General features: G+C 38.2%; 1 protein-coding gene across 1 annotated transcript in view; it reads right to left on the reverse strand.

The window, feature by feature from the left end:
• Positions 1-20,292, reverse strand: part of LOC114052001 (ATP-binding cassette sub-family A member 3-like) — a 193,544-nt gene that overhangs the window by 64,401 nt on the left and 108,851 nt on the right. The window contains exons 18-19 of the mRNA XM_027874409.1: positions 17,550-17,757; positions 14,812-15,115 (exon numbers count right to left, since the gene is read on the reverse strand). Coding sequence (XP_027730210.1) covers positions 14,812-15,115; positions 17,550-17,757 — 512 coding nt within the window. The remainder of the gene's footprint in view (positions 1-14,811; positions 15,116-17,549; positions 17,758-20,292) is intronic.

Below are 20,292 nucleotides of genomic sequence, written 5' to 3' on the forward strand. Positions count from 1 at the left end.
GTTGTGAAAGAATCAGAACAAAAGGGAAAAACCATGAGAAAGAAAAAGAACAACAACAAAAGAAAGAGAAAATGGTATGCTTTGATCTGCATTCAGACTCCATAGTTCTTTCTCTGGATGTGGATAGCACTTTTCATCATGAGTCTTTTGGAATTGTCTTAGATCCTTGCATTGCTGAGAAGAGCTAAGTCTATCAAAGTTGGTCATCGCACAATGTTCCTGTTACTGTGTACAATGTATTTCTGGTTCTGCTCACTAAAACTCAGCATCAGTGCATGTAAGTCTTTCCAGGTTTTTCTGAAGTCCACCTGCTCACCATTTCTTTATTTTTCTATGTTTCTAAATCTTGATAGGATCTTTATTTTTTTTAGATATCCTAAATTATTAATTTATTTTTAGTTTTCAACATTCGCTTCCACAAGATTTTGAGTTCCAAATTTTCTCCCCATCTTGTCCCTCCCCCACCCCAAGATGGCATGCATTCTGAATACCCCTTCCCCTAATCTGCCCCCTTCTATCTCTGCCCCCCCTTCTCATAATCCCTTCCCCTTCTATTTTCCTTTAGGGTAGGATAGATTTCTATACCCCATTGCCTGTATATCTGATTTACCAGTTACATGTGAAAACAATTTTTAACATTTGTTTGTAAAACTTTGGGTTCCAAATTTTCTCCCTTCCTCCTTATTCACCCACCCTCATTGAGGAACTCTATACAGGTTATACATGTGTAGTCATGCAAGACACTTCCATAGTAGTCATGTTGTGAAAAACTAATTATATTTCCCTTCATCCTATCCTGCCCTCTGTTTATTCTATTCTGTCTTTTGGCCCTGTCCCTCCTCAGAAGTGTTTGCTTCTGATTACCCCCTCTCCCAGTCTGCCCTCCTCTCTATCATCTCCTTGCTCTCTTGTCCCTTTCCCCTCCCCCATTTTCCTATAGGGTAAGATAGATTTCCATACCCAATTGACTGTGTATAATATTCCCTCCTTAAGCCAAATCCAATGAGAATAAGATTCACTCATTCCCTCTTACCTTCCCCCATTTTCCCTCCACTGTAAAAGCCTTTTCTTGTCTGTTTCATGTGAGATAATTTATCCCATTCCACCTCTCCCTTTCTTCTCCTCCTAGTATAATCCTCTCTCACTTTTTAATTTTATTCTTCAGATATCACCCCTTCATCTTCAACTCACCCTGTGCCCTCTGTCTGTCTATCTATCTATCTATCTATCTATCTATCTATCTATCTATCTATCCATCCATATAATTTTTTTCCCCTCCAACTACCCTAATACTGACAAAGGTCTCATGAGTTATAATTATCATCTTTCTATGCAGGAATGTAAACAGTTCAACCTTAATAAGTCCCTTATGATTTTTCTTTCCTGTTTACCTCTTCATGTTTCTTTTGAGTCTTATATTTGAAAGTCAAATTTTCTATTCAGCTCTGGTCTTTTCATCAAGAATGCTTGAAAGTCCTCTATTTCACTGACTGTTCATTTTTCCCCTAAAGATATTATACTCAGTTTTGCTGGGTAGGTGATTCTTGACTGTAATCCTATCTCCTTTGACCTCTGGAATATTGTATTCCAAGCCCTCTGGTCCTTTAATGTAGAAGATGTTAAATCTTGTGTTATCCTGATTGTGTTTCCACAATACTTTAATTGTTTCTTTCTGGCTGCTTGCAGTATTTTCTCCTTGACCTGGGAACTCTGGAATTTGGCTATAATATTCCTAGGAGTTTTCCTTTGGGGATCTCTTTCAGGAGGTGAACAGTGGATTCTTTGAATTCATATTTTACCTCTAGAATATCTAGAATATTCTAGAATATCCGGATAGTTTTCCTTGATAATTTCTTGAAAGATGATGTCTAGGCTCTTTTTTGATCATGGCCTTCAGGTGGTCCAATAATTTTAAAGTTATCTCTCCTGGATCTATTTTCCAGGTCAGTTGTGTTTTCCAATGAGGTATTTCACATTGTCTTCTATTTTTTCATTCTTTTGGTTTTGTTTTACAATGTCTTGAATTCTCATAAAGTCACTAGCTTCCAATTGCTCCACTCTAATTTTTAAGGAAGTATTTTCTTCATTAAGCTTTTGGACTTCCTTTTCCATTTCTCCAATTCTGCTTTTTAAGGCATTCTTCTCCTCATTGGCCTTTTGGACCTAGTTTGCCATTTGGGTTAGTCTATTTTTTAAGGTGTTATTTTCTTTAATATATTTTGGGGTCTCCTTTAGCAAGCTGTTGACTTGTTCTTCCTGATTTTCTTGCATCTCTCTCATTTCTCTTCCCAATTTTTTCTCTGCTTCTCTTACTTGCTTCTCAAAATCCTTTTTGAGCTCTTCCATGGTCTGGGACCAATTCATATTTTTCTTGGAGGCTTTGGACGTAGGAGCTTTGGCTTCGTTGTCTTCTTCTGGTTGTATGTTTTGATCTTCTTTGTCACCGAAGAAAGATTCTATGGTCTGACTCTTTTTGCACAGTTTGTTCATGATCCCAGCCAATTACTTGAGTTATAAACTCTTTGTTAAGGTAGGGGTCTCCTTCCATTGTGGTGAATGTATGGGGGGTTTGTGCAGCTGTTTTCAGAGATACTTCTAGGGACCTGTAAATTTTCAGTTCTTCCAAGGTGGTATGATCAAGGGCGAGGTGTCTACTCCTTTCCTGGTCTGTACTCTGGTCTATAAGTGACCATAAACACTCTTTTCTGCCATGGAACTGTGAAGACGATTCCCTCTCCACTGCCACTACAAGCTCCAACATGCCAGCACTCCTCTTTGCCCCAGGACCACCATCCAGAACTGTGACCCAGATCCAACCATGGGCAAAGCAAGAGATTCCTGCCTCAGCACCAGCAAAGAGATTCTTGCAATCCCCCTCTGATCAGCCACTCAATTCCCCCTCTGTCTGTGGGCCGAGAGCTCTGGAAGCAGCCACCACCCTGGGGCTGCACCTGGACTAGGGCTGGGACTGAGCTTCTCTCTCACCCAGGTCTGACAGACCTTTCCTACTGACCTTTTAAGTTGTCTTTAGCATTTGTGGGTTAAGAAGTCTGGAAAATGCCATAGCTCCCCTTGATTCAGTCCCCTGAGGCCTGCTCCACATTTGCTAAGGCCTGGTCTTTGCCTGTGTGCCCATGCTGAACTGCACTCCTCTCCCAGGTCACCACGATTGATCTTTCCAATCAACCATCCAGATTGTCTTAGGCTGGAAATTTGTTTCACTCTGTCTTTTTGGGTTCTGCTGCTGTAAAATTTGTTTAGAGCCATTTTTTATAGGTATTTGGAGGTGTTTGGGGGAGAGCTTAAGCAAGTCACTGCTTTTACTCCGCCATCTTGGCTCTGCCCCCTTGATCCTGCTCACTATTTCTTATGGAAGGTATTCCCTTACATTCCTATACTGTAACTTGTTTAGCCACCTGCCAATTGATGGGCATCCCCTCAATTTCCAATTCTTTGCCACCACAAATAGAGCTGCTGTACAAATATTTTTGTACATGTGGGTCCTTTTCCCTTTTTTATGATCTCTTTAGGATACAGACCTAGCAGTGCTATTGCTGGATCAAAGGTTATGCACAGCTTTATAGCCCTTTGGACATAGTTCCAAATTGCTCTCCAGAATGGTTGGATCAGCTAACAACTCCACCAACAATGCATTGGTGTTCCAATTTTCCCACATCTTCTCCAACATTTATTATTTTCCCAAGAAGTCAAAATTTTTTGAGATCTACTTTGGCAGTTGAAAAGCCAGCTCGCTTGTAATGTTTACTTGCACCCCTGGACTCTGTCCTCCTATATGACTCTGCATAGCCTGCATAGGTGAGAAAGTTTGCAGGTAGTGGGTTTCAGCTTGCTGTTGCTGAGATCTTAAACAGAAGGGAATTAGTTTCAACTAGAAATGACTTCCCATTGACACATGGTGAGCCTTGACAAAACAGAGTCAGGTTGTGTACTGCTTTGTTGACACCAGAAAATTCCTTGGGTCAATATCATTCAGCGTATCTGAAAAATATTGGTAGTTTTTTTCTTAGTTCTATAATGCCAAATCCTTCTAGAGGAGGTAATGGTATTTTTTTCAAATATCACTCATAAAGTGACCAAAGCATGATGTCACACTTGTGGCCTACTGTCTAGGGCAATAGTCTAGTTCACATCCTTGGTCTTCACTATTCCCTTTGTATGATATCCTAAAAATCTATGTGGAAAATACTCACAAGGAATTGTTGATTGGATCATGCTCAGTACTTGTGGAGGCTAGTATGACCTCCTTTCCTGGCTCCATCTTCTTTTCTGATACTGATCCAATAACCCTCAGCTTCTGCAGCACCAAGGTTGCATTCTTTTTATGAGTGCATATGGCCTTCATATGACCATCTTTGTCACAGGTATAATAGATGAAAGTCCTGTCTTTCTATTTTTCTTTTGATGGTGGTATTTGTGTATAGGCTGGTGTGCCCTCTTTTTACTTTTCCTGTTAACCTTTTCAGGTGGAATGATTTTGTCTATTGTTCTGCCTTTCCTTTGGTTTTCAACAAATCTTTTTGGTAGACTTTACATCTTCAGGGCAGGTTCCCTATTTATTTCCCCTGGATCACATATGGGAAGATGTTCCTGAGATTAATAGAGATGATTTGTCAAAGTAATGATGAAAAGGAACTAAAGAGCCTTGAAGAACCTGCTTCAAACATCACATACCTTGAAGATGCAATGCCACAAGGCAACAGTAATTTAATGTTTGCAGGTGTTGGACAGTTAACTTGGTGGCAATAAAAGCACAGCAAAGAAATGATATAATGTTTCTAATGACCTACTAACATGCTGAAGTTATTTTTTAAGGTTGAAGAAGTTGCTTCAGAGAATATTAATAAAAGGGGCAATGACTAGAAATCACAAGGACCACATTAAGTTCACCCAAGTGCTAAGGGAGATGGTATACAACAAAATGCCATGGTTGGGGGCATAGCTAAGATGGCAGAGTAAAGGCAGGGACTCACTTGAGCTCTCTCAAATTCCTTTCCACACAAATTCAAAATAACTCTTCAAAACAAATTTTGGAGTAGCAGAACCAACAAAAGGTCAGGGTGAAAAAATTTTCCTGCCCAAGACAACTAAGAAGGTCAGCAGAAAATGTCTATCTCGTGGGAGTGAGAATAGAGTGTCAGCAAGCCAATAGCAGGCCTTGGGGTTGGTTGCATCAATGGCTGGGGCTTCTGGGGCTTTCAACCCACAGATGGTAAGGGGGTTGGACAACTGGTCAGAAGGAGATTTACAGGGTACTCTTTGTTGGCACTGGTTGAAGGACTTGGTTGCATTGCCCATACACAGTTGTGGGTTGCAGTACCAGGGAGAGGAGGAGCACTAGCACACTAGTGTTTGTGAGAGTGGGGAGCAGGTACCCTGGTCACAGTTGTAGGGTAGAAAAGAGAGATTGTGGTTGCTCATAGACCAGAGTACAGGAGAGGAGAGCAGTGGCCACACCTCTCCTTACATCATACTACCTAGGAAGAACCGAAAACTTACAGACTCTCAAAAGTAGCTTTGAAGACAGCAGCACAAAAATCGTGAAACTTGGGACTGTGCCCTCTCTGCCCCAGCAGCAGAGCCCAACTTTAGCATAAAGTTCAGAGCCAAGAAATAGGCTGGAAAATGAGCAAACAACAAAAAGAACCCTGACTATAGAAAGTTACTATGATGACAGGGAAGATCAAGACACAAACTCAAGAAGACTTTGAAGTCAAATGAGCTACATACAAATTCTCAAAGAAAAATATGAATTGGTCACAGGCCTGAAAAGAATTTCTGGAAGAATTCAAAAAGAATTTTAGCAATCAAATAGGAGAAGTAGAGGAAAAGAAACAAGAGTGATGAAAGAAAATCATGAAAACAGAGTTCTTTGTGACCTAATGGACAGGCCCTTCTGTCCTCCACTGTCTCTTGAAGTCTGTTTATGTTCATGTATATTTTTTCCATGATACTATCTATCCATGTTACTCTTTGCCATCCCCCTTTCCTTTTGTTTTCAGTCTTTCCCAACATCAACATTTTTTCAATGAGTCCTGTCTTCTCATTATGTGGCTAAAGTATTTAAGCTTTAGCTTCAGTATTTTACTTTCCAGTGAATAGCCTGAATTAATTTTTTTAATTATTGACTGATTTGACCTCTTTGCTGTCTAAAAGACTCAAAAATCTTTGCCAGCACCACCATTCAAAAGCATCAATTTCATGGTGCTCTGATAGTCCCACTATCACAGCCCTACATTGCTATTGGAAAAACCATAGCTTTGACCATTTGGACCTTTGTTGGCAAGATGATGCCTCTGCTTTTTTGTGTGCTGTCCAGATTTGCCATAACTTTTCTTCCAAGGAGTATCTTTTAATTTTATGGCTGCAATTGCCATCTGAAGTGATCTTTGAGCCTAAGAATATAAAATCTGCCTCCATTTCTTCTCCCTCTATTTGGCAGGAAGTAATGGAACAGTTACCAAGATCTTAGTTTTTTTGATTGTTAAGCTTAAAACCAGCTTTTACACTCTTCTCTTTCACCCTCATCAAGAGGCTTCTTAGTTCTTCTTCACTTTCTGCCATTAGAGTGCATATTGTCTGCATATCTGAGAGTGTTGATATTTCTCCCAGCAACCTTAATTCCAATTTTTGGCTCATCCAGCCTGGCATTTCATATTATGTACTCTGTATATAAGTTAAATAAATAAGGTGACAATACACAACCTTGTTGTACTCCTCTTTCAATTTTAAACCAATCAGTTGTTTCATGTTTGGTTCTAACCATTGCTACTTGACCCTCATACAGGTTCCTCAGGAGATAAGTAAGATGAGCTGGTATCCATCTTTTTGAGGACTTGCTGTGTTTTGTTATGAGGCAGACACTCAAAGGCTTTAATGTAATCAATTAAGAAGAAATAGATGTTTTTCTGGAACTCCCTTGCTTTCATCGAATGCTGACAATTTGTTGTCTAGTTCATTTGCCTCTTTAAAAACTAGCTTACTCTTCTGGTAATTCTTGGTTCACATATTGTTGAAGCCTAGCTTGCAAATCTTAAGCATAACCGTGCTGATGTATGAAATGACCACAACTATATAGTAATTTGAACATTCTTGGCACTACCTTTCTTTAGGACTGGGAAACTAATCTTTTCCAATCCAGTGGCCACTGTTGAGTTTTCCAAATTTGCTGGCATATTGAAGGCAACACTTTAGTTGCATCATCTTTTAGGATTTTAAATAGTTCAACTAGAATTCCATCACCTCCACCAGTCTTATTGTTAGCAATGCTTCCTAAGGTCCACTTGACTTCATTCTCCAGGATGTCTGGCTTTAGATCAGTAACCCCATTATCATGGTTATCATTAATCTTTCTTGTATAGTTCTTTTGTGTATTCTTGCTACTTCATCTTAATCTCTTCTGCTTCTGTTCAATCCCTACCATTTTTGTCTTTTATTATGCCCATTTTTACATAAAACTTTCCCTTGGTATCTCTAATTTTCTTGAAGAAATCCCTTGTGTCTTCCATTCTATTGTTTTCTTCTATTTTTTGCATTGCTCATTTAAGAAAACCTTATCTCACCTTGCTATTCTCAGGAATTCTGTGTTCAGTTGGGTATATCTTTCCCTTTCTCCTTTACTTTTCACTTTATTTCTTTCCTCAGCTATTTGTAAAGCCTCATCAGACAATCATTTTGCTTTCTTGTTCTTCTTTTTCTTTGGAATGTTTTTTGTTGCTGCCTCCTGTACAATATTGTGAACCCTGGTCCATTATTTTTCAGACACTCTATCTATAAATCTGTTCATCACTTCCATTTCATATTCATAAGGGATGTTATTTTGGCCATACTTGTAAGGTCCAGTGGTTTCCCCTATTTTCTTCAACTTATGTCTCAATTTTGCAACAAGAAGCTCATGATCCAATATACAGTCAGCTCCATAGTACTTTTTTTTTTAAATGATAAGTACTATCCACCTAAAACCATCAGCAAGCATTATCTGTTATGGGGATAAGCTAGAAGCCTTCTCAATAAGATTGAGGGTGAAGCAAGGCTGCCAATTGTCACCACTATTATTCAATATTGTATTGGAAATGCTAGCTATAGCAATAAGAGAAGAAAAAGACATTAAAAGAACTAGAATGGGAAATGAGGAAACAAAACTGTCACTCTTTGCAGATGACATGATGGCATACTTAAAGAATCCTCAAGAATCAACTGAAAAAACCTACTTAAACAATTAACAACTGCAGGAAAGTTGTAGAATATAAAATAAACCCACATAAATCTCAGCATTTCTATATATTACCCACAAAGTCCAGTAGCAAGAGATTGAAAGAAAAATTCCATTTAAAAGAACTGTGGACAATACACAATATTTGGAAGTCTACCTGCCAAGACAAACTCATGAACTATATGAACACAATTACAAAACACTGCTCACACAAAGAAAGACAGGTCTAAACAACTGGAAAAACAGTAATTGCTCACGGGCAGGCTAAGTTAATATAATAAAAATGACAATTATACTAAATTAATTTACTTATTTAGTGCTATACCAATCAAACTACATGATAATTATTTTATAGAGCTAGAAAAAGTAATAACAAAATTCATCTGGAAGGACAAAAGGTCAAAAACATCACAGGAATCAATGAAAAAAATGTGAAGGATGATGGCCTAGCAGTACCAGATTTCAAACTGTATTACAAAGCAATAATCATCAAAACATTCTGGTGCTGGCTCAGAAGTAGAGTGGTGGGTCTGTGGAATAGATTAGGTACAAAATATACAGGAGAAAACGACCACAGTAATTTGGTGTTTGAAAAACCCAAAGATCCAAACTTTTGGGACAAGAATTCATTATTTGACAAAAAATGCTGGGAAAACTGGAAACTAGTTTGGCAGAAATTAGAGGAACATGTCACACTGTATACCAAAATAAGGTCAAAACAGGTATATGATTTAGATGTAAAGGGTGATGCCATAAGTAAATTAGGAGAGCATGGAATAGTTTGTCTGTCAGATCTATGGATAAGCGAATAATTTATGACCAAATAAGAGATAGAGAGCATCAAGGGATGTAAAATAGATAATTTTGATTACATTAAATTAAAAAGTTCTTTTCACAAACAAAAACAATGCAGCCAAGCCAAGATTAGAAGGAAAGCAGAAAATTGGGAAAATAATTTTAATAACAAGTTTCTCTGATAAAGGCCTTATTTCTCAAATACATAGGCAACTCAATCAAATTTATAAGAATTTGTGTCATTTCCCAATTGATAAATGGCCAAAGGATATGAATAGGCAGTTTTTAGAAGAAATCAAAGCTATCTATAGTTATATGAAAAAATGCTCTGAAACATTATTGATTGGAGAAATACAAATTAAAATAACTCTGAGGTACCACCTCACACCTATCACATTGGCTAATATAACAGAAAAGAAAAATGACAAATGTTAGAGAGGATGTGGGAAAAACTGGGACATTTTTTGCACTGCTGGTGGAGTTGTGAACTGATCCAACCGTTCTGGAGAGCAAATTGGAATGATCTAGCAATACCATTACTAGGTCTGTACCCCAAAGAGATCAGAAGGAAAGGAAAAGGACCTGTATGTGTAAAAATATTTATACCAACTCTTTTTCTGGTGGCAACAAATTGGAAATTCAGGGGATGTCCATCAATTGGGGAATGACTGAACAAGATACTCTCAGAAAAAACCTTGAAGACTTACATGAACTGATGCAAAGTGAAGTTAGTGGAACCAGGAGAACACTGTATACAATGTTGTAATGATAATCAACTGTGAATGACTTAGCTATTCTCAGCAATATAATGATCCAAGACAATTGTGAAGGACTTATGATGAAAAATGTATCCACCTCAGGAGGAAGAACTGATGGAATCTGAATGCAGATTGAAGCATAAATTTTTAAAAACTCTGGATTTTTTTTGAATGGAAATATATTTTGCACAACTGCACATATATAATCTGTATCAAATTGCTTGCCTTCTCAAGCAGGGGACAGGGGCGGGAGGAAGGGAAAGAATTTGGAACTCAAAAATTTAAAAAATGAATGTTAAAAATTGTTTTTTATGTGTAATTGGAAAAAAAAAGATGTAAACATTTTCATGTTTATTTAAAAAAAATGCTATGGTCATACCTAATACTGTATTAGCAATGAGAAAGCCCTCTAGCTACTAAGAATTGGTAGTCAGTGAGGAAACTGGAAATACAGATGATAAATAGAATATTCAGAAACAGCATAAGTTGGGTTTTGTCAAGCTAGAAAATCTGTATGAACAGACACTAAAAGAATGGCAGGCTCAGATCAACCAGAGATAACCAAAAAGATAGGGACAAAACTGCTGGAAGCTGGTCCAGCAAACACAGCCACTCCTCTAAAAGATAGACTAATCTACATTTTGCTATAGTCATGGATAATATGGTCACATACATGCTAGGAACAAGAAAACAATCTGGAATTGATGGTCCATGGGACCAGAATTGAGAAATAGGGTTAATGCTGGAGCTGCTCCAGGACTCAAAGAAATTAGCTCTCTCCTGCATACCTTTCCACTTGCAATTATAGAAGCTCATTCAACAGCGATTATGAGGACTTCAGATACAGTAAACCCTACTGCTTCAAGATGCTAAGCAACAAGAATTATGGTCTCTCTTAAGAACTTTGGAATTGATCGTGTGAAACGAGAGACATTGGCAGAGGACTGCCCAGAATGGTGTGCCCTCATCAGAGAAGGTGCTGTGCTCTATGAGCAAAGCAGAATTGAAGTAGCTCAAAAGAAACATGAGATGCACAAATTTAGAGAATCCACCCCAAATGTTCACATTTGTGCCTGACCTGTGGTAGAGCATTCTGAGCTCATATTGATCTGATCAGCCACAGTCGGATGCACTGTAACTTGACTCTAACATAGTGATGTCATTTTGGTCCTCTTCAAGAATGAAGGAAACAACCAGCTTTCTCTGACTTTTCTTTCTCCGCTCTGACTTCACTTTCCTCTCTTCCCAATTTCAACCCTAGAGGTAATCGGGTCAGCACAATACTATCCTTTATTCTTGAGACCCTTACCCCCTAGTCCTGTTGTTGCTCATCCACTGTCAAACTCTCAGCTTGGATTACTTCCACTAATTGTCTCTTCCACTCCCACCCATGTGTTGCTGAATGGAGCTAGAGGAAGTCAAGCAATTAAACTGATTGAATATACTACAAATTTTTGTTAACTAACCTTAACAAAGCAATATTTTTAATCCTAATTGATTGCCTATCTTATTCCCCAAAGAAGTCATTCCAAACATTCTCTTCTTTCCTCAAGCCTCTCACACAGCCTCCTCCCTTGCCCTTTTAGCTAAATGCCTTGCCTTTTATTTTACTAAGAAAACTGAGAACATTCTATATAAGCTCTATTTTCTTGATCTCAAAACACTTTGCATCATTCCCTATTCTCTCTTCCTTTCCTTCAATCCCTGATGATGGGGTGGCCTTTCTCATTTCCAAGGTCTTTATATGTTCTTGATCCCAGAAGACTGGCCCCTCAATCATGCTCTCCTCCAGTATTTCATGCCTTCTTATTTATTGTTTTTTTCAAATATGCCCAAGTCTATCCTATTCATAAAAAATGTTCACTACAGCCTATTATCCCCTCAAATTATTTTCCCATCTCTCCTTCTATTCACAGCCAAATGCCTAGAAAACACTGTCTATATTTGCCTTCATTTTCTCTCACTCTTTTCAACATCTTGCAATTTGGCTTCCAACCTCATCACAACCAATATCATATTGCAAATTACAGATATATTTTTAAATTCACCTCTTATAAACCACAGAAACAGCATATACAGTGTAACTAGGTATATACACAAGCATATATAAAGTATATATGAGATATACATTTATATATATGTTTATACATACATATGCATATGCACATATATGTGCATATACATACATACATACATACATACATATATATATATATTTGTTGTTGTTTAGTCATTTCAGTTGTGTCCAACTCTTCTTGATTTATTTGGGGTTTTCTTGGCAAAGATATTGGAATGCTTTGTCATTTCCTTCTCTAGCTCATTTTACAGATGAGGAACTGAGGCAAACAGGTTCAAGTGATTTGCCCAGGGTCACATAGTAAGTGTGTAAGGCTAGATTTGAACTCAGGAAGATGAATCTTCCTGACTCCAGGCCTGGCACTCTGTCTACTGTACCACCTACCTGCCTCATGATGAGAAGAGAGACACAGTAATAAATCATTGGGACAGCTGTAAATTGATGGAATTATTCTGGAAGACAATTTTGAGTTATACAAAAAAATTAACGTTGCAAACTCCTGGACATGTTGTACCACAGAGATTAAAAACAAAGTATTGATTGCTTATTTTTCTTCGGTTGGTGTGCCATTTACTCTTTCTGAAATAGACTGGCTTTGCAAGATGTTCTCTCTAGAAATTGGTTATTTCTTCCTAGCTATTATGCTATCAGATGAACCATGATAACCTTGGATTATGGAACATAGGTTACAAAATATTTCTAGCAATACTTTTTATAGTAACAAAATTGGAAACAAAATAGGTGAAGGAAGTAGAACCAGGATAATAATATTCCGCCAGGTCCCTTTTGGTGTGAATAATGAAGTATGTATTTGAATTCCTATTATTCAAAGTTGTAGTTATGTAAAATAAGGTTATTGGTTCCAGCATAATGATGCAGTGTGAATTCAAATAATGTGAAAATTCATTATTTGTGTAACTGAGTCCCAAGGCCCATTGATATGGGACTTTCATCATTGGTTAAAATCAATGCCCTACACCTGCATAAGAGTGAGGTGGAGTTGGTAACAAGGAAAGATAAAAGAGCTCCAGTCTCTTCAGTCATTTTGAGTCTCTTCAGTTTCTTTGGATTTCTTGAGTCATTTTGAGTTATGTAGCCACTTGGGGTGCTTCTGGCTTCCAGTTGCAAGAGAAAAGATGGACAATGCCAACTCCCACTCAAGTTGCTGAAAGGAAACTAAGACTCTGGAAAGAAGCTGACTTGAGAGGGGCTGGCAGTCTCCATCATGTCTCTATCCCTAGCTTGTGCCACCAGAGACTTTGAGGAACTTCCCCTGGGTTGAGATCCAGGACTCTCTTTATTCTCAATGGGAGAGCTCATTTATTCTGTATTGTCTGTTATATATTCTCCAATGTATACTTTCTCTGATTTCTGTTTTGCTATTGATTTGGATAAATAACTACTATGTGGGTTCATTGTGGAACTGGTATTAAGTAGGAAAGGGATCAAGCCTAGGAAATAAAGCTTAGGGTCTTTCTTTTCCCCAGTTAATGAACAGCAGTCAGACGTTTAGCTCGAACCTAAAAACCACATCCCCCTAGACTAATAATATTTAAGAAAGCAGATAGATATAATTCTAGCCTGGTATCCCCTCTCTCTAAAAAGAGCAGAGTGGTCAAGCTTCTGATCACAACCTCCTGCATCCCCTTCTGGCATTATTTAAAGTAAGAGGGAGAAGAGGCTGGAGATATTTATTCTGTCTCTCATGCAAAATGACACCCGCATGCTACACATTGGAGAGGAGGGATAGCCTCATTACATTTGTACTATTGAGGACCTAGTTGTATACAATGACTACAATAATGCAAATGAAGAACAACCCTAAAAAGGCAGGTAAACTTAGATAATTGCAATGATCAATCTTGATCTTGGAAAACAAATGATGAAACAGTCTTTCCTTCTCTTGGTAGTGACATTTGTTTTACTGTTTTTCTTTATAACGAGGAAGAGTTAGATATGGGGGAAGAACATCAGGAAATGACTGTGATATAAAAAACAAAGGCAAGATAAAAATAAATGAATGCTGTGAGAAGGATTTGTATAAAATGAAAATATAAGAATGAATTATATATTAGTATCTATTGAGTAAAAGCATATACAGATTAGTGATATTTGTTAATAGATTTTAAAATCTCTTATCCATAAGACTAAAATGATCTTTTTCTGTATTAAAAAATGGGTGACTGAATGCATAGCATACCCATGGGTTGAGAATCATATAGTGCTATTTCAATTTTATATTCTCATCCAAAAGCAGACTAATAAGAGTTAACATATGACTCTTAATAGGTATAACTGGAGTTGCCTTATCATTTTTATCTTGATTACCTTCCTATGGAAGCAGTTTAGACTTTATTTCAAGAAAAAAAAATACAGAATCATAAACACTTTGAATAAGCCCAACAGAAAGGTTAATTCCCAATGAGAACTTGGGGAGTTGTGATTTCAAAATGAGCTGACCCTAAGAAACATGGCCATGCAGCCTTTAGCTCACTACCATCTAAAGACTCAATCCAGGAAGCTGAAGCACTGTACTCAGTGCTACAAACTGTAAGATTGTGCACAATACTACATTGTGAGATTCTTAGCACAATGTCTTTCATATAGCAGCTGCTTACTAAATATATTAATGAATTGAACTGTTAGACATCAAGCATTTATTAAATGCTTACTATGTGACAGGCACTGTGTTAAGTGTGGCAATACAAACAGAAGCAGAAAGTTCCTGCCCTCAAAGAGCTTAAATTCTAGTGGGGAAAGGGAACTGAAAGGGTTGTGGGGAGAGTAGGTACTTGGTTCGGGGCACCAGGCAGAGGAAGTCCTATGGAGATGACTCAGCAGTGCAGCCTAGATAGGGATGAAGACATTTTGGGCTGAATCTCCTCCTTAAATTGGAAGGTCTTGGAGGAACCAGTCAATCAGAAAGTCCTCCCACTATATGTGACCCTTACCTTTCACCATCTGGGGCACTTGTCTCTCATCCTCTAGCAAAACTTTAATATGTTCTCTGAGTTGCCGACTCAGATCAGTATTTCCAGAAATAGAGTAAGGCACAATGGTTTGGCCATATTGTTGCAAACTCATCTCTAATTTAGGGTCATCTCGCACTTCTGAATAGAAGGTGATGGCTCTCAGAAGTATGGCAGTGAATGTCAGAAGTACCAAAATTTGCAGAAGTATTAACTTCCAATTACGCACACTGAACGTAGCCCTCTTCACTAACATGGCATAGAACTGCTGGCTGTAGAGATAAATCTAAAAAGCAGAGAGAAATAAAGTATTATAATGGTTACTGAATCATAGAATTTGAGAGTTAGAATAGACCTCAGGGATCATCCTGTTGAACTCAAATGCTATAGGAATACCCCTTGAAACATACTCAGCTGCAGGATATTTACACTGAAACTCTTTGTAGCTTACAATATGACTGTAGTTTAATAGTAGTTAAAGAACAAAGAATAAAGAATAAAGAGGTATTCCTGAACAGAGTGCCTTGGCCAACACAAGTAATGTAGCAGAGATAATCAGAATAAGCAGACTACACTAAAAAGTTTCTGCTTATGTTTACAAAAATATTTGATGAAAGAAAGATTGATTTCTGAAATCACCATTTATCACAAACTCACAAGACTAAAAAAAAAAAACAACCTCTCAAAACAAGGACAAGAATTCCCCCTGAACATACATTGAATATCTTTATGCATTATGAAGAACAAAATCTCTCATATAAGCATAGTTGTTATATTGCACAAATGAATAATTCCCACAAAACCTGGAAGTGCCAACTTCCCTTGTCTGTTTTTACCACATGCAAATGGTGCAGTGTGTGGAGACAGAAAAAGCCCTGGCCTGGGAGTCAGGAGGCCTGACTTCTAACTTTATCTTTACCTTAACTAACTATGTGTCCTAGGGGCAAATCACCTCTCTAGACCTTACTCTCCCTATTTACAAAGTCAGAGAGGGAGATTCAGGGACTTATAAAGTCCTTCCTAGTTCAAACATTCTTAGCTCTATTTATCTAGAACACCATGCCCAAACTAAAAAAAAGTTATAACTTAAAAACAAGGGTTCTTAATCTTTTTTTTTTTTTTTGTATCATGGACCCCTCTAATGGTTTGGTGAAGTCTGTGGACCCCTTCTCAGAAGAATATTTTTAAATTTATAAACTAAAATACATAAAATGACAAGGGAAAACAATTATATTGAAATCAAGACTCAGTCAGAAAACATTTATTAAGTACCTACTAGGTGCCAGGCACTGGGCTAAAGTTCTGGAGATACAAAAAGAGGCAAAAGGCAGTCATGGCTCTCAAAAAGCTCACAATCTAATAAGGGAGACAACAAACAAACAAATATGTACAAAGGAACTAGATGCAAGACAAGTATGAAGTAATTAAAAGAGGATTAAGAACAGTTCAGAAAGATTTCTTGTAGAACAGAGGTGTCAAACCTTTTGCCCACAATACTCCAAGAATTGCCCAAACCAGATTAAAAGGTAATTGGGAAATATTTAACAACATAATTAAAATATATTTTAAAACTGAGTCAATATGCAGCCTGCAAGGATCTTTATGTACCAATTAATGGTCCTCCTTTCTATTTGACACCACTGCTAACAGAGAGACTTGAAGGAAGCCAGGGAATTCAGGAGATAGAGAAGAGGAGGAAGAGCATAGGGGACAGCAAGAGAAAATGCCTGAAGTTGAGACATAGAGTGTTTTGTTTGTGAACATCAAGAAGGTCAACATTAATGGATCAAAGAGTATATGGAATAAGATGTAAGAAGACTGTTAAGGTAGGATGGGGCTAGGTTATGAAGGGCTTTGAACACCAAAAGTGGATTTTATATTTGATCCTGGAGATGTCAGGGTGCCACTGGAGTTTACTAAGTATAAGGGTAGTATGCAAATAACTCTTGCATCTCAGAGTTCTAGAAGTTCAGGCATCCAGGAGAAATGGCAGTTAAAATAAAGGGAAGGATGATTTTTCCAACCAACATATATATTTTGGTATACCTGTTTTCTCAGTCCTGATGACCATGCCATTAATAATCATTTCACATGTCAACCTGCACATGCATCAGAGGATGCCAATAAAATGAAAATTGAAATAAAAATTCTAATTAATTTGAAATAGAAATTTATCTTAAAACTGCCCAATTTAACTTTCTCTGAGTTCCTAATAAATAATGTAACTATTAATTTTAGCTTGTTGCCCCAAAGAAGCTTTCCTTTTTGGGGAAGTAATATACTAGCCTATAGAGATGTAAAAGTTAAAATTCAACATGTAAATTAATAAACACAGTATCCCATATGTTTAATTAGCATGAAATCACTTTAGCTAACTCAAAATTGCTTACTAAACTCTGGAAGAACTAGCAACCAAATTCTTGGGTGACAGAGTTGAAAAATCACATTTTAAAGCAAAAATATATGACCCAGAATGATGACACTAGTAAGAACAGCAAATATAGTATTTTCCAAAGTTTTCCTTGTAATAACTTACTGTGGTATAGCCTCTGCATCACAAAGTTACTTGAATAGCACAGAACAGTCAATATATCCTAAATCTGGCTGAATATTCCATTGATGATATTTCTAACTTTTTAGTTCAAATACTGAAATCAAAACATGTACCTTGCTTGCTAACCAAATCTTCCAGGCTTACAGTTTCAAGCAAGATTGCTTACCCCTGTATTGAATTTGACAGAGTGGTAGTGGTGCTCATGGTGCTGCTTGACATCTTGTTTGCTATCGTCTTCATCACTGTCACTAAGATAAATACCCATGTCATCTCCTTCTAAAGACATTCTGCTGGCCTGTCTCAGGAACTCTTTATTCGAGGCAGACAGTTGGATGGCTTGGAGATCCATCTTGGAATCCACCATCTTACCAACCCTGTACCAAAAAGCATTTCACTTTAGCTGGAGCTGAAAGTTACTTGTCTTTGGGAGGCTGTCAAGGTAACTGATAAAACACTAAATAGTACCCTTAGTAAGGCATACAGCAGAAATAAAGAGGGATCATTTTTCAACACATCAAAACAGGAAAACTTTCTAATTACTGAGAAATATGGGCATATCTGCAAAATATATAATTAGAAATGACCTCTGCAGTCAAACTTATAGGAAATTGAAAATCCAGTTACATTTTGTAGGACAAAAATCTTACTTAGGGATGTATAGTGGTTCTAAAGTTCGTGAAAGTGCTTAAAAGATTTCTGAGGAGCATGTATGATAGGTCTTAAAATCATTTACATACTACAAAGTCAAGAGACTAGTAAAGATAATTATAAAGTTTTATATTATATTATCCCTGATTTTTTAATCGACTATCCATTGCTATAAAAGTGCTTTTGTGCTTTCTGATCTTTCATCTAGCTATAAAAAATTAAGTCCATTATTCAAGAACAAAAAGGATGAAGTCAAATGGGAAGAATTTGTTTCAGCAATCCTGCAGGAATGGAATTGACACAGGTTATAAAGAACAACAAAACAAGAAAAAGTAAACTCCACAAATAATGAAGAATTTTACTAGCTGAACTTTGTTTCCACCTTCACGTATATCTTTAATAACTTAAGCTTAATACAACTTAGTCTACTGACAATTTCCTTTCCATGGAGAATTCTATCATGTGTGCCGGTTGCGCCGTGCACTCTCCTTCTAACAGGAGCAGGCTGCCAAAGTCATACTTACCAGTCTTCGGAGCCCACCCAGATAAACATAAAGACGAGCCGATCGGGAGGTGCACGCACTCAAACTTTATTCAGAGGCCATCACAGCAAGGCCAAGCAGGAAAGCAAGAGCAAGAGAGCGTGAGCTCCAATCCCTACCGCCTTTATATACCTTCCTAGCCCCTCCTCCTCAGCCCGCCTACCAGTGAATGATTGTAGGATCAGATACCGGAAGGGGATGTCTTGGCAAGGGAGAGGACGTGACAAAGGAAGCTAGGCCCGGATACCAGAAGGAGACATCTGGGGTTAGCGCTGTACCTAGGGAGAGGACTAGACAAAGGGAGCTAGGCCCGGATACAGGAAGGAGACGTCTGGGGTTAGCGCTGCACAAAGGGAGAGTACGTGACACAGGAAGCTAGGCCTGGATACAGGAAGGAGACGTCTGGGGTTTGCGCTGCACCCTGGGAGAGGACTAGACAAAGGGAGCTCGTTCTCTGCCGTCCCACTCCCACGTGGCACAGCCCCCTGCCTCAGGGGCACATGCTTTGGCTACTTCCCCGTATCCTGTTCCTACCCCAGTTCACCACAACTCCACATGGCACAGCCCCCTGCCTCGGGAGCGTGAGCTCTGATTACTTCCCCGTATCCAGTTCCTATCCCAATTCACCACAACTCCACATGGCACAGCCCTCTGCCTCGGGAGTGTAAGCTCCGGTTACTTCCTAATATCTTGTCCCTGCCCCATCTTGCCACAACCCCCACGTGGCACGTAGCCAACATCAGACAATCCCTCACAATCATGGAATCACTGAATTTCAGTTGGAAGGGATATCAGAAGATATTTAGATTAACCCATGCCTGACCAGAAATCCCCTCTATAAGCTTAAATTTAACTCTGTTCCTTTCAACTCATGTTTCTAGTTCTTCTCCCTGTAGCCAAGTATGACAAGTCAAACAAGGACTTCAATGCCATCTTCTCCAGTATTCCTGATTTCCTCTTATCCCCATGACTTCCCACTATTCCCAACTAACCTGCTAAGCCCTGTGCCTAGATCATCTCATCCATCTACTTCTATACTTGTATTTCAAAGTAATATAAAGGAAAGTCCTTGAACTGAATAGATAAAAACTATTCAAAGTTCACATTTTTCTGATTTTATTTTATTTTTTTCATTTTTCTTTTCTTTTTCTTTTTTTTTTTTTTTGGCAATTGGGGTTAAGTGACTTGCCCAGGGTCACACAGCTAGTAAGTGTCAAGTGTTTGGTCTGAGGCCAGATTTGAACTCAGGTCCTCCTGACTTCAAGGCCGGTGCTCTATGCACTGTGCCACCTAGCTGCCCCATATTTTTCTAATTTTAACAAGGAACTTGCCACTGCAAGGAAGTGCTCTCATTTAGTCTGTGCTCATATACATACATACCTACATACATATCTGCACCTTGCTTGCTTGAAATTTTTTTTCTTTAAATCCCCAGTTCCTCTGTACCTCACTGATTTTATATTGTATTTCATTAATGTGTGTGTGTGCGTGTGTGTGTGTGTGTGTGTGTGTGTGTGGGTGAGAGGGTGAGAGAGAGAGATAGAGAGTGAGAGATAGATATTCCCCTTCAGCAAACAGTCCAGGCCATATATCCATGGACCATATCCATGACTAGGCTTTTACCTTTTAAGCTCTCTTGTGCTCTTTGAGAGGTGTGAAAAATTTCCATTTATGCTCTATCTCAATTACTCAATTGACAAGCATTTATTAAATGTCAGT

Source organism: Vombatus ursinus, unplaced genomic scaffold, assembly GCF_900497805.2.
Source record: "Vombatus ursinus unplaced genomic scaffold, bare-nosed wombat genome assembly UNPS02014807.1, whole genome shotgun sequence".
In the NCBI taxonomy this organism is placed as follows: domain Eukaryota; kingdom Metazoa; phylum Chordata; class Mammalia; order Diprotodontia; family Vombatidae; genus Vombatus; species Vombatus ursinus.